The sequence below is a fragment of the Corvus hawaiiensis genome, chromosome 4 (assembly GCF_020740725.1).
Source record: "Corvus hawaiiensis isolate bCorHaw1 chromosome 4, bCorHaw1.pri.cur, whole genome shotgun sequence".
In the NCBI taxonomy this organism is placed as follows: domain Eukaryota; kingdom Metazoa; phylum Chordata; class Aves; order Passeriformes; family Corvidae; genus Corvus; species Corvus hawaiiensis.
Window position 1 is genome coordinate 46,302,674 of NC_063216.1, and position 17,269 is coordinate 46,319,942.

A 17,269-nucleotide genomic window follows, 5' to 3' on the forward strand; every position below is an offset into this window, starting at 1 on the left:
GGCAGCAACAGCAGAACTGCATAAACTCATCTCCCAGATCTGTGCTCGTTCCAGTAGAGCAAAAAGCTCCTGTTTTCCCTGTCAGAAAACCCCTCAGCAGTAAGCCAGAAGCTTTTCTTAAACCTGTCTACAACATCATCACATCAAGCTAACATTGAATATGTTAATATTCAAATGCTTTACTTCACAAATAATTGACTCTCCTATGTCACCAACTCTCACCAGCACACCATTTATAAGCTTGTATTCTGTAGTTCCTAGGTAAACTGGTTTTGAGAATAGAAGAATTTAAATTTGCTTATAATTCAGCAACCCTGAGCACAAAAGTGACAGCAACCAGTGCCAATGGGGTGGGTGCAAAGGGTGGCCTATTTCAATCCAGGCCCATCACTGGGAATTGACTGTTCCCAGAGCTTAAAAGGAGAGAATTGAAAGAATTCCCAAAAAGTAGAAACTGTCTCATGTTTTTCAAACATCGTGCAGCACAGATCAGAGGCACCTCAAATATTTCAGAAAAAAACCAGAAACCTTACTGAAATTATAAAACATATGTGATGTGGAAACTTCTAACATATGGTTCAATAGCTACAATGAAAGAACAAGGCAGAGATTTTAGTCAGAACTATGTGGGAAACAAAAAGGAGCTTAGACTAATTTTGCTTGATCACAAGACAGCAGTTAGTTCACCTTATTATGCCAATAATAGGGGACAACAAATTTACACAACTGAGTACACCTGAGATACTATTAAAACTATCTGTATTCACTGCAGTGCTTGTAAATATCCTAATTCTGGACTCCAGCACTATTACTACAGGTACTGCACAAGCACAGCAAAACCTCAGACTGCCTGCTTTAAAAAAAAAGAAATAAGAGAAAACACATTAGCCGACAGAGAAGTACAGCCAGATGATATTGAAAAGCATAGTGGACAGTACTCTTAATAGAAGAGCTGCTGTTGTTTCTACAGCCTTCATGGCAGAGATGAGCTCCAAGGGACACACCATGAACGCATATGGTCAATAAGAGGGCTAAGAGATCAGTGTTAATCATCCACATCTTCAACATGGTTAAACATCTATAAGAAAATGCCAGCATGGGGGGAAATTGAAAACATACTTGTTTTAAAACACATGTGGGATGGAGGTAGGAGGCATGAGCCAAACTTGAATACTAAATAAGAAATTATAAGGATGGGACAAAGGAGAAAAAAGTAGGTTGTGAAGAGTTTTGGATATTAAAGCAACAAGAGGAAGACAGACTAGATCTACAATGACCATAAGGAAAGCACACACACTAGCATTCATGAAAACATATGTACAAACACTAAAACAGGTGATTAATCAAATGCTGAAGTCCACTTTACGTTTAATTCTTTGTTTATATACATGTTGTCTTCCAAAAGGATGAAAGTACACCCAACCAAAAAAAAGTCTGCAGAAGCTTCCAAATGCTATGTTCCACATGCTTCTAACAAGCTCTTAATCAGAGAAAAATTATAGATAAGTGGATAGATATCTCAATGTTGTAAAATTGGCTGTGTGTTTGTAATTCAACAACAGCATCTAGGTTTCTTATTATATTTTTTCTAATTTGGTTCAAATGCATAAATAAACTCTGAAGTTATAATTGCCACTTGAGGAGCAGTGATGAAAAAAATAAAAGGAGGGGGAGAATCAATTTTTTTCACTTATTGGCTTCATGTGCCAGCTATAAAGTAAAGCAGATCATACACAGCTACCTTAAGTAGATAGCTGCATCTCATGAGCAAAGTAAAAGATGTGTCATGCAAGCACTGCTAAAGTAACAATATATTTTAACTGCTGTAGTAACCAGTAGCATAAAGCCTAGAGTTAACAACTGGAATAAAAGTCATAGCAATGCTTATATGGTCGATAAAATATAGAGAGAACACCTTTTAAATTAAATACAAAGTAATGAATTGAAGTGAGCTTTTGAAGAGCAAATGACCTTTTTGTCAGAGAAATTATTTGTGTCTACCAAAGAAATTCAAATATTTTGGTAAGGAATATATTAAGAAGAAAAATTGTTGAAGAGGCCTACATAATAAAAAAATATTGCTGAAAAGTATGATTATAGAAGTTAAGAAATGTTCCCTAACCTTGCTAAGCAATATGAAGTAAATGCATATCTTGGCCAGTACTCACACTCCAGAATCCTGCTTAAATGCTACATGGTAATTTAAAAAAATAAGTCACCAAGTCAGCAGAAAAACTAATGCAATGCATGAAAAAAAGAATTCTGACAGGTATGACTTGTAGTTATGCTTAAATAATATTGCAGAAAAATTGAGGTCATAGCAGGTCCCAGATCTAAAACTGAAGTTCTCTTCCTTTATTAGAATCTGATTATTTGCTTAGCACCTAGCATACAAATTGAATTTTATAGTGTGAATCACCAGCTTCATCGAGCTGAACTGCTATTTCAGAAACAGCAGGATTTTTATCTCCCTAACGTAATAAAAAAAAGAAAAATGATCCTATGTCTCCAAGACAAGATTTATCCACAAATAGAACACTTTGAAAGATTATAGATTAAAAATTAATCGCCAAAGTCAGAAAAATTATTAATGACAAAATCTCTTTGTTTGGGGCCAGGAAATACTATGGAAATAGGACCACATTTATACATAAAAGTTTTTATACATTGATCCATACTTATTTGCAGTAATGCTAAGAATGTGCAGCAAAGACTAGGTTCAGACCATGGGAGGCTTTCATTAGACATGTAGCAAAGAGCCAGTCTGTCCTGCACTGCCCAAGGATAAGAGTCCAGCTTCCAGCTCGGATCCTCTCTCCCAGTACACATGACCTCTATGGACAGAGCTCTGTTACACAGAACAGAAACATGGCCCTTTCTGGAGCTGGGGAGGGGAATGCTGCTGACTCCTGGAGAAGCTCATATACGCACCATAGAGCTTTTGGAACCACAAACCTTGATCAGTCAATAGCAAGGCCTGCACCACCACTGCAGTCTTTGATCATGTATGCATTGGTTCCCATTTGCAGATGCCACTAGTGCCATAAAGAAAGTTTTGCATGTATGTGAAGCTACTGCAACCCCAAGTCCTCCAGACCACCTAATTCTCTTCATCTCCCATGTGGGCCATAGCTTCACAGAGCATATTCTCCAAGTTCTGGAAACAGAAGCAGCTAGCAAAGCAAAAGAACCTCAAATCACCGCCTCCACTTCCTGAAAAAGATACACACGTTAGTCATTTAAGCAAGTTTGACACAGAGAGTTTTGATGATGAAGCTTGTGAGATGAAGAGGAGAAAATAGTTATCAGTTCCAACAACATTACTACTCCAAGATTTTAGACTCAACAATTAAATGACAAAATTTCAGTTCACAACCTACTCTTACAGGGCAAGTTTATTGAATTGGATGTGTTTAGGATTAATCAAAGGCTCATTTAGTACTGAAGCCTAGAGCCATTAAAATTGATTTTGAGCATGTACAATACCACACAAGCATGAGTTTTGCTAACAGCAAAGCTCTGGTTGTTTATTTACTACTGCGTAGCATGGGACAACTCACTTCATTTCTTTAAGCATGTGCTTCTTCTGCCAGCCTTCAAGTAATCTTGTCCCATTAAGTTTGTTTTTCAAAGAATCTCATACCATCTATTTGTCCGGTGATGTCTACCTTGTCCAGCTCAATAGATACTGACTTCTAGACCTCTCTAGATATTACTATAAATATCAGTAATAATTAGTTGTTCAGATTAGTATACATTTTTTAAAAATATCAGCTCTGTACATTGATTACCTCCTCACTCTGACTTCCTTTAGTTTTACTGCACAATTATTTTCCCTTCAGGACCTCAGGTCCAATAGCTATTTCTGCCAATAAGCATTGGATGAGACAAGAAATTAGCAATAATATGTTGGGGACAAAAACTCCAAAACCCAAACAAACAATGAGAACCACACAAACACACACCCAAAATTAAAATGTTAGCTATCAATGATACCTAATCCAGCCCAAGAATCAAAAACTGTTCACGGTCTGTCTTTTGGTCATATGTATCATACAGATGGCAAGGAAACACGTTGATCAGTATCAGGTTCTGTGATTTTAGGAAGCTACCAATAATTTACAGAGAACTAAATTTAGAAGCTGTTTCACTGCTTACAAAACATAGCAAGAAGGTTCCAATTTTTACTAAGAAAAAGATAAATGATAGGCTTGTAAGTAAGATGATCTAATGTGGAGATAGAACATAGACTTCTTGGGCAAATTTCAAGGGTATGTGAGGAGCACTCATTTACTGCTTAGTAAATCAAATTCAGGTTATTAACAGCTTCAAAGAGAAAAACATTTTTAAAATCTGATATTCTCATTTAACTCTTCCTTCAGAGCTGCTCCAGTGCAGACTTAAAAGCAGGACTATTGATCCAAACGGACTAAGTTCCACAGCCCACTTTTCTAGCATTTTGTTTTTAAACATCAAGCTATCTCAAAGCTGCAGAAACATAGCTGCTGGCACTGCCTGATGCTCCATAAATCAGTCTATTCCTAGCACTGATTATCCCAAGCAGCTGTTACTCTCCATTTGATCTTCAGTATCCAGGAAATCTTTTCTTCAAAGGCTAATGCAACCAAAGAATGTTCAGCCTGTACCACTTGGAGAGAAAATGCATCTGTGTTACTTAAAGGCCATATACCCTGTTGGGTATTTTCACTGAAGCCCCATTAACCCTCCTACAAGTTCACAATGTTTGGGGTTGGTTTTTTTATTTTTTTTTTAGAAAAGAGTATTTCAGTAGGAAAAAGAACAGCACTGTTTCTTGTACAGAAGTGTAACCCCCAGCAGAATAAAAGAGAAGGCAGTGCTCAGCTAGGCAAGTGTGAAAGACTATGCATACGATCTAATGACAGAACTTTTTCTCTCAGGCTGTTTCCACATCCAAAAGCTTGTCAGAAAAAGATTAAAAGACTGAAATGACATGATATTATAGTTATGCAGCTCACACAGCCACCCCTGCTGTGAGCTTATACACACAAACAAACCCTTACATCTTGATTGTTCAATGTCTGTCACAGATGCTGTGGCTCTCACTACCTGCAGGAATCGGAGCAGATCTACCATCAGTTCAGAAGTGTCTAAAGATTTGTGAAATATGAATGTACTCAGGTGCATTTCTCACACATCACTGCTTCCCATGTGGCCTTTGGCACCACTGGTTGTGGAGCCAGCTTCCTTGCAAATTGCCAGTTAGTGCAATGAACTCCTAGGTTATAGCCTGGATGTGACAACGCCTCGCAGCAAAGCACTCAAACGCTTTCGCACACAGACGTGCAGGCTGAGCCCTTTGCTCAGCTGGGCTCTGCACCCCACTCCTGCCCCCACAGCCAACACTAGCCCTGCCCCAGGGCAGACATGCAGCTGCTGGGCTGCAGCAGGATGAGCTGTTTCACACTCTTCCTGAACCTACTTGGAAATTGGCACTTCACCTCATCTAATCACAATAATCCCTGGTTGACTAAATAAAAGCTTTTCCAGTTTTTCAGAACTATTAGACTAACAAAACTTTACCATTGATCAGGTATCCATCTGAATAGCTGCAAATGAGCAGAGGGAACAGCAATGCCTGCCAGTTATTTCTCATGTCATGACTGACTGACAGGGACTGTAGACAGAGAACAGGTTGTTCTGACTTTGTTGTCTCCAAACCGTAGCATCCTTCCTCCAGCATGCCTCCTCAATTTGAACTAATCAAATCCCACCTCCCAAAGTTACTTCAGTACCAAAGAAATAAGAGGTCACTGGTTTGAGAACCACTTATTTTGGGCAAATTGGTATATAAATACTACAAGTATTGCTTGATAAGTAATCCAAAAAAGCCCCCCACACAATAATCTGTTGCATCAATCCCTATTTCTAATACTAAGGAAGTATTTCATGTAACAAGTACTCTCCAGTACATCAATTCCTTGTGGCACAGCTGTTGTGAAAAGTGTAATTCAGTGGAGTCAAAATTCTACATGCATTACAAAGCTAATCCTGTGAGGTTAGCTACAACTTTGCAACAGCAACAGGATTACTGTTACACAGAAAAACATGGAGAAGCAGCTAAGCAGTCAGCCTCCAAGTTGTATGCATACCCAAAATAAACACAACCTCGGGTATAGCACTAACTCAACCAATTTCCTTGCCATCACAGCTGCTAGCACACTGACAAAGGACAGTTGCAACATCCTACACCAAATGCTGCAGCACAAGAATTTGATCGTGACTCTGTGGTCTGTACATCCCTATACTGAACAATCTGCATTTTCTGTTGCAAACCGGGCCTAGATTGAGCAGCCAGATAATTGCTTACAAAATTATTTACTGAATTTACTGTTCAGTTCCATGATAAAAAATGAAATATTTATTCTGCAAGTAATTTTCTATGTTGTAACCACATTCAGCTGTTACTATCCCACCAAGTTTCTACATCATTAAAAAAAAATACTGCTGAACTATTTATTAGGGAGGAAGGGAGGGAGAAAGTGAGGGAGGAAAGAAAGAGAACTATCTGTAGTTAATCAGTGGCTGATTCTCTCACAACCTCAGGTGACCATTGCAAGGTGCACCTTTCATTTTAGAGGCTGAGGCCAACTACAGAACATACCTACACAACACACTTCAGACAGGCCAATTTAGCCCCACCACACCCTCACCCCAGATGTCTGCCTTTTACAGGGCAAGCATTCAAAGTGGGGCAAGATGGAAGGAGCCATGCAGGAGCATGGCTCTCCATTTCACAGGGCCCACAGCTTATACAGAAGTGGAATGCCACAGCTGGTTGACCAGGGTCTCCCAGGTCTCACCACACTCCTGTGGGTGAAGGGCTGGTATGTCTCAGAGCAGCCACCTGTTTCTGCGTGAGGCATGTCTGGGGCCAAGTTTGATGCCCAACAGGCAGAAGTGAACAGGCAACTGAAGGCTCTCTCCTCTCAGAGGCAAGTGCCCCAAGGTCAGCTGTTCATTTTGCTCAGCTTCCACCTAGCCCTGAGCCCCTGGAATTTCCCTTTCTGAGAAAAATCCCACCCCTCCAGACACAGCAGCTCACTGAACTGGAAAATGAGTGGCAGCAGTGAGCCAGAAGGCAGCACCTTCCTCAAGCACATAATGGTCTCCTAGTCAGCAGGCTCCACACTGTCCCCAGGAATTTACTAGCAGCAGTGACCCCAGCTCCAAATGCAACCAATTCCCTATTAACAGTAGCAGTAGAATGACACTTAAAAGAAAAAAGTGCCAGTCAGGTGTAGTCTTACACCCTGTGCTGATACTGAGCACAGCCCAGTGTCCCTGGAAACAGACTCCCAGGGCTTTTAACAAAGGCAATCTTGCCTCTGGCTCCTGATGCTAGTCAAAGCAGCCACCAAGAGAGTTTGCTCAGTTAAATCCTGAATAATATAGCTGAAGGAGCCCATGATAAAAGCCATTTTCAAGAACTGCTGAAATTTTAGCCAATTATGAGATAGTATTTGTTCTGAGGAGGCTGGGAGTTACTTTTGGTAGACATAAGACACTTCAGTGGTGAGACTTAGGGACAAAGTAGTTAGGAAAGTATGTGACACAGAAAAGTAAGGATTCATATAACCCCTACAGAGTCAGAAGGAAAACATATGGTTTAGGAATGCATGTGGGCTCCTCAGCTCCCTAACCAGCCTGGCAATCCCAGTGCTGAGCAGCCAGGGAGTGAGCTGCAGAGATGGCTTGCTGAATGTTCCCAGGAAGATCTCTTCTAATATAGTTGGTTGAAACCACTTTAACGGAAAGGTCTGACATAAAATACCAGCTTGTGGAAAGCAAAGTCCTTCATAGCAAAATGTCATCTTTGATAAAAACAGATTTCCAAATGCTAAAAGCATGATTTTGACTCTTTTTAGGATTAAACATTTTATCATCTTAGTTGAAAATGGCTCGTTACATAACATGAAATGAAAAAGGCATCTGAACAAAGCATTTTAATTTGAAATGCAAGCTTTCAGAATTTTGCTGCATAAGCAATTGACTCTTGTGAGTGGGTGTTTTATTTCATGCTGGAACAAGATATTTTAGTTGCTGTATCCTTAAAGCAGAATTTCCCTCAAAAGTGAGGATTCCAGGTTCTGTAATGCTCTGAGCACTTCGTTCTTGCCACCTTTTGAATGTGATATTCTGCAGTGACACAGACCACAAAAACTTCAGTCAATATATGACCAAATTAGACAGCAAATCCAGCCTCTTTCTTTCAGTGAAAAAAGAAAGAAAAAAATTATCTTTTCAACACCAGAAAAGCAAAGAAACTTTACTTCACCTTGGGAGTTAAGAAACTGAAAATGGCCTCAAAGTGGCCTCTGAGAGGTACCAAAACTGCACAATCACACAATTTGCCAGGTTTGTAGGGAAACTGACTGCACAGTTTGCCAATTTAGAATTTATATTACAGCTTTGTTTTTACAGTGGAAAACATTGGCAAGAGAAGATGGCAGTCAGTTGAAGTATTTTTCATTAGCCAGCCAATGGCTTCTATTGACTCACACATCAGTCAGCATTCTGGGGCTAGCACAGATCATCCTGAAGAGCTGGCTGGAGACAGTGCAGTGGGGTGGTCTCTCCCCCTAGGGCTTACCAATGTTACTGCTCATCAAGGAACCAAAGATGTCAAAATTCATTACTTGCAAGATCTGCTCTGTGTTCACATTCCATCAGCAGCACAATTACACTTTAAATCTGGGTATTAAGTTGATAGTTCTCTAGAAGAATATCCTATGAGAGGGATGGTACACAGTGCTATACTAGAACTTCACTGACTTCCTGCTCCGTTAAACTATTTCCCTAAGTCCCAGCATCCTGGCTGTGCTGCTCAAAGACCAGTTCCAAGATGATATTCTCATCAAAAGAAAGTAACCATGGAATTCACTACCTAAAAACTCCTTGGGATTATTCCATTAGTGATTAGTTGTCAGTCCACGTTTCACACAGCTGGTATTATGTTTGACAACACTGAAACTCTCTCCTAGTCTAACTAACAGATGCCCAGAATACACAATCTAATTTACATTAGCAAATAGTAAACATGACACACACCTACTTTTTGAAACATTTCTTCGTGACCTGATGCACAGAAATGAAGGTTGCTGTTTGCAGTCCTTCTCCTCCAAGCCAAGTGTTAAAAGAAAAGTAATCCTTCTCAGTCCAGGCTCCAACTGAAATTGAATAAGCTTTCAGAATCTTTCCTGGCTGAAGCTGAATGAAGTACATTAGTCAAATGGCATTTAATTTTATATTCATCACTATAGGTGGCTCTTTTGAAGGGCTCTTCAGTAATCTTTTCAAAAATTACACAATTTATTAATAATGCTGGATAACAATGAACAAGTTAGTTAAGATCACACTTAGATGTAGAGCCATTTTCCCTTGTGCACGCCCATCCCAAGGGACCAGCAGGTGAACTTCACCATCCAGATCAAAAGAACTGCTGCCCAGTGGCCCAGTGCAGCTGGTGGACCAAGCACACAGCTACCATGCCCACTGAGCCAAGCTCTAGCATCACTAAACACAGGTTCTCTCCTTTTCTAACTGCTCCATTACCTCACCCTTGGCAAACCAGCACAGAAATGGATCGGAAAATCCTTGCTAACCAGTGCTCAGCCTACCTCCACTAAACTGCCATAGCACCAATATTCACTGAGTAACTCAAGTCTTCGTAAAGAAATAAAAAAATTAGAACAGAGCAATTGGGGTGTTCCAGGTTAAAGCCTATTTATATGCTTTAGTACTGCATATAAATGCTGCAACAGTACATCAAACTACTGGGAACTGGGGGAGAAGAGACAGATAAGTCACAGGCAAAATTTGATATGCATGAATTATTACATATGTACATAAGTACTTGCCCCATGTTGCAAGACATCTGATCCAGAGTGAAATCAATCACCAAACCACAGAATACCAGGTTGGAAGTGATCTCAAGGATCATCAACTTTTCTCAATAAAAGCATGGTCTAGACAAGATTGCCCAGCATCCTGTCCAGCCAAATCTCAAAAGCATCCAACATTGAGGAATCCACCACTTTCCTGGGGAGATTATTTCAGTGGCTGATTGTTTTCATTGTGAAAAATTTTCATCTCCTCCAAGAACCTTATCAAGTTCAATCAAATCAATATTAGCTGTGTCCACACAATATTGTGTTAAAGCTGTTCTTACCCCTTTAACCAAATTTTCATCCTACGAACTAAAAATTGTGAATTTCTGGCTTGGTTTTGTAACCACATTGGGGGAAGAGGAGGGATGGAGAAAATGGGCCAGCAGATAATTAGTACATGCAGGAAAAAGACAAGGAAGAACATATGAACGGGACCAAGGAATAATGTGAAGAAAACTCAAGGATGGGGAGTAATTTGGGTAGACACTGCAAGATAGACAAGATGCAGGGATGGGGAAAATGGAACAGAGCTGAGAAGTCCAATATTTAAAGATTGGGCTATGTAAGAAAAGCTAATAAAGCATTTGGCAGGAAAAAAAATAAAATGGGACAGAACACATGCAGTAGGACTGAAGCTAAAGGGATGGAAGTAGGGAATGAGGAGACAGGAAACAGAAATTTAATCTAGATGTTAGAGTACTTTTGCATATCTAAATTTTTGCACTTTTTGAGGTGCACATGGTAATGTAATCTTACTCAGTTCTTTGCTAATCAATTCATGCAAATAACATCAGGCAATGCTTTCCCAGTTTCCTCTGAGTTCCCTGTGAGAAAAGTTGATGCTATAGAGATAGTAACTCGTTCTCAGAAATTGAGGAGACTTCATAGCCCAGCCTTCTACCAGGAAACTGTCCATGCTCTAGGGACATGCGGGGGACAAACCTGTGCTCAGATGATGCCAGTTCATGCTGCCTTTCTATCCAGTTAAGATGCACTCAAAGAGATCGCAAATACCACTAATAAATACAGACATAACCCTCTGGATTTCTCTAGCTGGGTTCCAAAACATTCAGCTCACTTAGTCAGGAGCTTCTGAATAACTTTGACAACCATGTGGGAATTAATGATCTCAGTTATAATTGAAAAGCCATTTGCCACTGTTTTTCATCTATTTTATATATGGAACCTAATATTTCCTTTGTGGATAACATTTATTTGACAACCTGATGCTAAATCTTTTCATCCAACTATTGCCTGACTGCATTTGTAAAGCGCTTCCCTTCATGTTTAAGGAAGGCTTTTGTATCCTTATCAAAACTAGAGATACACTTCTAGTTCTGCACAAAATAAAATATTCTGTCTCCCTCTACTGGCTCTGCATTAAATCAAACCAGAAAAAGGGAAAGAAAAACTAGAAAGGAAATGTTTATTGTTATCTTAGAGAATTCTATACTGAAACAATGCTCAAATAACAGAAGATTAATACTTTAATCATAGTTTCTAAACAAGTATTAGAAGAGAGAATATAAAGAATCTTTCTGAACACAGCATGAGACCCATTTAAAGTTATTATAGGTACATAGCAGCACCACAGCAACACAGCTATGACAGAGAAATTACTTATATATTTGGGAAATTTTCTACTAAAATTATTTCTTCATTAAAAATACAAGAGAATAATAATGAACTTTCTGTTTCTGTAACTTCAGGTAATTTTATATTGAATCAAATTCAAGCATTCCTGCTTGCTTCCAGCCAGACTGACTTAAACTTGATGCTTTTACTTCTAAATAAATTACAGATAATACATGGTTTTGGTTTGGGTTGTTTGTTGGTTGTCTTTTGGGTTTGTTTTAATTAACATCAATCAAAATTTGTGGTTCAAGGAACTTCTGGTTTGCCATTTGATCAATCAAAATATATTTAGTAATGAAAGCAAGCTGTCACTATATAAAATACAGGGAGATGAAAGAAAGAGATGTCTTTCGCATAATCTTTAGATGACAGCTTTGCAAAACCTTGATTTTTTTTTTTTCTCGGATGATCTCTGAGATCATCCGAGAAAAAGATCTCTGCTTTTCTCAGATGATATAATTAAGTGTATAAATCAGACTTTGTTTCTATTATGGACTTGAAATAGTTCATAGTGCTCCAGAACAAACATATATCTTCTTACCCCAAATAAGTCAAAATCACAAGAGAAACATGTGCCATGCTTGCCATCAGGTCATCACTGTGATTTCTCTCTTCATTGGAGTATTTTATTTAAATTTGGGTAAAAAAAGTATTACTAAAATGGTACAGTTAATTCATATATCCTACAAACTACAAGTACAGCACAGTGTACTGTACAGTGATATATGATTTTATAATATGTCCTACAGAACAATTTATCATTCCTTTAACAGAGCCATGACCATTCATGTGTCCAACCAAAACACATTTCACTCTGCAGTGAATTTTATTTTCTATGGGAATACTTACTTGTATGCAAAACATGCATCATCTACTAGGGACAAGGGTCAGCAGCATAATGAGAAACACAGTAAGTTATGAAGTTGTCCCTGGCAACTGTTCCTCTACATTTACTCTACCCACTCAGGGGTTCAAATGCTACAAGAGCTGTGCTGGCTATCAGTGGTCCTGAAGCACAAGAAAGTCAGATGTGGGCTCCCAAAGCTGTCAGGGGGGCAGGACTCCTCTGTGCATGCAGCAGAGACCAAGAGCCAGCATAGGTCTAAGACTGAGGAGTGGATGGCTCCCTGTGTGAGCTGCAAAACTCACAGATCCTGAACTTTCTGACACTGAACACAGTCCTGAGCATGCAGTTTTTTAAACAGTACCTGTTTTTTTCTCTCTGTAGAAACAGGTTAAAGCATGATAGACACTTGAGCAGAAAATAAGACATCAAATTTATCAGCCCTGTAATTTCTGAACTTACTGAAATTACCACTAGGAGTTAATTTGTCAAGTAGTATTCAAAAAGGGTCAGACAGAATCTCCACCTTTTTGTGAAACAGTATTTGTTTGCAATTGGGCTGTATAGATTGCTTAAAGGTAGCACTTAAACATCTGAATGTTAACTTAAGTTTAATTGAAGACTGCAGTTCTACCTCTACATAGAGACACCACTATGGGGGGAAAAAAGATTCAGAGTTTACAGCCAAATCCTCTAAATATGAAGAAAATTCAAGTAGTCTCATTTAAAAGGAGACTACTGTATATGCTTGCATACTAGTGTCATGGAGGCCTTAGTTCTCAAGCTGACATTAAGAAAAGAGTTTTTGAAAAGAAATATGCCTACAGAGTACATGACAGCCAAGAACTTTCATGCCAGGTTTAAGTAAAACAAAGGAACGCTTTTAAATGCTTAAAAATTTAATTTCACACTAATAGACAAGCTCTTAACTAGACTACATCAGCACATGCCACTACAGTAAAATTCTTTTAGTAAAGTCTTTACATGCACCTCAAAGCTCCTACAGACATTTTTATGAAAAGACCATGCTTTATTTACTGTACCTGAAGATTTCTGTACCTGTCATGCTGCATGTTAATGAAAAAATAAGATGGAACATTAGGTTATTTTCATGTCTTTTCTAAAGGCATAATTTCTATTTATTCTTACATATCACATCACATACAGTTTTACTTTAGCAGAACTACCAAAAAGCACTTCAGTCTATCTTAAGGTGAAAACTTTGCCAAGACAAATAAAAAGGTTTCACTGTGCAGGAAAAAAAGGCTAAACAATGAAAGAACAGCATTTCTTCTCTTTCCCACGCACTCTCTCAGAAACCCCCAAAACACTGATGCTGATAAAGGGCTTTGAGGGAAGTAGGTTTTTTTTACTAATACACCTCACCTTGGATCAACTTGATAGAAAGGAGTTACAAAAAATTAACAGCTGGGGCTACAGCAGCTTACCCAGCTGAGCTAGTTGAACTTTACCTGTTTCCAGGTACCACTGACATCAGTAGGAGCCAGTCATATCTAAGGAATAGCATAGCCTGGCCTCTTGACTTTAAATTAAGTGTGAGGGCTTAAAATACTGCCCACCTTAATGAAATAAACTACTTACACTAGTACACAGAAAGTACTTACAGCGTTTCTGGGAAACTGCCTGTAAACAAGCTGTGACAATGTCGCAGTTCTTCTGGACCTTTTGTACAAGCCTGTCTTTCTGCTTCAGAAGACGGAGCAGCTTTGCTGATTGAACGGAAATTCTGTGATTCAGTTCTCGTTTTATAGTTGTTAATTCATCAACATCTGCCAACAAGCAGAGAAAACAACTTCAGTACAGGCCAAGACATTCACAAACAGCTTATTGTAGTTGACACGCAAAGGCACTTGCCCTGCAAACATTTACATATACAAGCTCTCTATAAACGACAAGTTCTATTGACTGGGGTAATTCCCAGTTATAAACACTTTCAGAATCTGAGCCAAAGTCTTTAATTTTCTTTTAAACAAAAGTACTTCAATTTATTGCACAGAGTATGAATCTTAACAATTATGCTGTTATAAACTCCTAGGAACATGACAGATGTAGCCAGAATATACTGATAATAGTGCAACCAGGGGATACATTTTAAATACAGTACCTTCCAGAAACTGCCTATGCAGAGACAAGAAATACACTTGTAACAGACGAGGGAACATGTTCAAGAAGCTGCCTGCAAAGCTACAAATGCAGCTCCAGAATGACCTCTAAGTGGGAAATTCTTTCCACTAAAATGCAACTAGATGGCTTCAGTCATGGCCTCAGTTATCTCCCCTGGTCAGCCACAGTGCCACCAGATCCCTTTAGTTCATAAAATGTCTCAGCTAACTTCTAATATTCCTGCTGTCCCCCCGTAAGGTGAACTTCAGGTCCAGAAAAGGGAGTTGTTGGGGAGATGTCTTAAGTCCATTATTTTTTCTGAGTCCTCTGCTCTGTTCTCAGAGGCTCACCCCACCAGTGAAATCCTGGGTCTTGCTTATCACATGTTGACCTCTTCAGCTCCTCCCTGTAACAGCCTGGTACAGCTTGCCACCAGCATCTACACAGCTGCCTGCTCCCTGAAGCTAAGTTTTCAAACTATCACTTTCAATGCAACCCCTGTCCCCTGACGCTGGGAAGAAAATCAGCCCAAAAAATCCCTTCTTCAGTAACCTGATATAATGAGAAAAATACATATGCATCCAGGAAAAGGAACTATCAGTGGGATGGTAAACAGCTCAGCTCATGTGGCAAATCTTTTACAAAAATTCTGGAAAGCCTAAAGAAAAGGACAAATTAGGCTGAAATGACCATCAACCATGGCCTAGTGAAAAGTATGACTGCAAGGAGAGGGGAGCCACTGATAAAACAATTCTGTATTTTATAGACACTTCCCTGTTTCAGCACCTGCTGCTCAGATGGAATTCCCAATCACTTGTAACAGGCAAGGTGATTTAAAACCAGATCTATGGATTTTGAGAGCAAAAAAAAACATAAGTTGCATTCCTACTTATACAGTCACTACCAGGGCTGCCAGATGAGTTTTACTCTTTCCTATTCATGCCAGTTAGCTGTCCCTGTAAAAACAAGTAACTTGGCAGCAAAACGAATGAAATACCACAAAATGTGTTTCTGTACAAGAAAATTTCCTGTTGGGTCTCAGGTTGCCAAAGGACACACAGAAGAACTCGAGCTACATCCTAGTAACATCAGATGGCGTATCATCTCATTAAGAAGCCAAACACGGAAGCAGATAGCTGTTTGTACAGCTCTGAAAAACAGGCATATTTAGTCACCTCTTGGGTTTTTTCCTCATCAAAAGTAAAAGTGATTAAACATCAGGAGACAAGAGGCCTTTGTTCTCTCTTCCTCTTCATTGGTTCAACCTGGAGTTGCACATCTCAGTCTTTCACAAACATGCACTGTTGAGGCTACCTAATTTTCATAAGAATTCTTTGAAAATTCCATTTAGATTCTGATTGACTCCAGCATTTACATTTTTCATTACACCCCTTTTTTTTCCGGAAGACATGCCAAGCTCCAAATAAGCTTTACAGTTGTCCAGTTTAGTTTGTCCAGTAGAACTAAAAGGACCTGAGAAAAACAACTCCCTCTCTTATGACCCTGTACGTGTAGCATCTCTTCTAGATTCAGAAAATAAGGACTGAGAAAGAAAGAGAAAGAAAGAGAAAGAAAAACTGGACATTTATTCATTACTGTAAATGAGGAAAAGCACCAAACTCGCAGAAACACAAGAGCTTGGGCAGTCTATCACAGAAACTAGTAGCAGACGACCCTAATTCTGCTCCTAGGGCACCTGAAACAAAAGAGGGAGGAACAGCACAGGAGGGCCTGGTCTGAAGAGCTCTCAGCTAACAGTATGTGGGAAGTTTCTCGGAGCCACGGCCATGCAGAAAGCCTGGATATAGACACACATAGACACGTGCGCGCAGGCACGGAGGGCACCTTCGGGAAGGACTCCCTTGCAGGCACAGAGGAAAAGCGAGGCGGCAGGGGCAGCTTCCGGCCCCAGCGGAGAGGCGGCAGGGGCAGGCAGGCGGGGCGGGCTGTACCTTTCAGCCGCAGGTACTTGACCTGGCTCGGCGGCTGCTGCAGCTCCCGGAGGGCGCGGGAGCGGGCGCTGCCCGAGGGGGTGGCCGCCTCGGCGGCGCTGTACAGCTCGGTGAGCAGCCCGCTCACCAGCGACGAGGTGCGGCTGGACCGGCCGCTGCCGGGACCCGCCTCGTCCTCGTCCTCCTCCTCCTCGGCCAGGCTGTCGGCGCTGCTGCCCGCCCTGCCGCCCGCGCCGGCCTCCCCCGCATCCATCTTCCGCACCGCCGCCGGGTTCCGGGCTCAGCCCGTTCCACGGCCACACGCCGGGGTGGGGCGGGCAGGGGAAAGGGAAGAGGGCGGGAGAGCCGGACAGGAGCGCTGCGCCCGGCTCCGCTCCCTCCCCGCGCACCGTGGTAGAGGCCGGGGCGGGCGGGGAGGCGGGGGCGCTGCACCTGCCGAGGGGCGGGGAGGGCGGGGACCTCGCTCCGCCTCGGGGCGGTGACACCGGGCGCAGTACCCGTGCACTGTGCGGCTGCCACGGAGGTCACCGCCGTTCTGCTGGCCGTCCCGCTCCTGCTCCCCCGGTGGAGCGGCGGCCCGCTTTTGCCAACAGTTCAGTACCTGTGTTGCGGCTGGTCCCCCTGACACCACCTGCAACCCGGAGCGGATGGCGGGGTCCGCACGGCCGCCAGAGCCGGGCGCGCCTGGGCTCTGGCTGCGGCACCGATGGCGGTGCAGGCAGGCCCGGCCACACGCGTAACAGCCGCGACTAATTCAGGTCGCGAATTGACAGAATCGCAGAATG

At 41.2% G+C, this 17,269-nt stretch overlaps 1 protein-coding gene across 3 annotated transcripts in view; it reads right to left on the reverse strand.

The window, feature by feature from the left end:
- The window catches only part of TBC1D30 (TBC1 domain family member 30), a 60,432-nt gene extending 43,241 nt beyond the window's left edge, over positions 1-17,191 (reverse strand). The window contains exons 1-2 of one of the 3 annotated variants that reach the window (XM_048301501.1): positions 17,086-17,191; positions 14,034-14,198 (exon numbers count right to left, since the gene is read on the reverse strand). Coding sequence is in view for 2 of the 3 variants with exons in the window: in XM_048301495.1 (XP_048157452.1) it covers positions 14,034-14,198; positions 16,485-16,737 (418 nt within the window). In the remaining variant the exon portion in view is untranslated. Of the gene's footprint in view, positions 1-14,033; positions 14,199-16,484; positions 16,807-17,085 lie in introns of those variants that run through there. The other 2 variants (XM_048301495.1, XM_048301496.1) reach the window with 2 other exon arrangements.
- Positions 17,192-17,269: the final 78 nt, after the last annotated feature.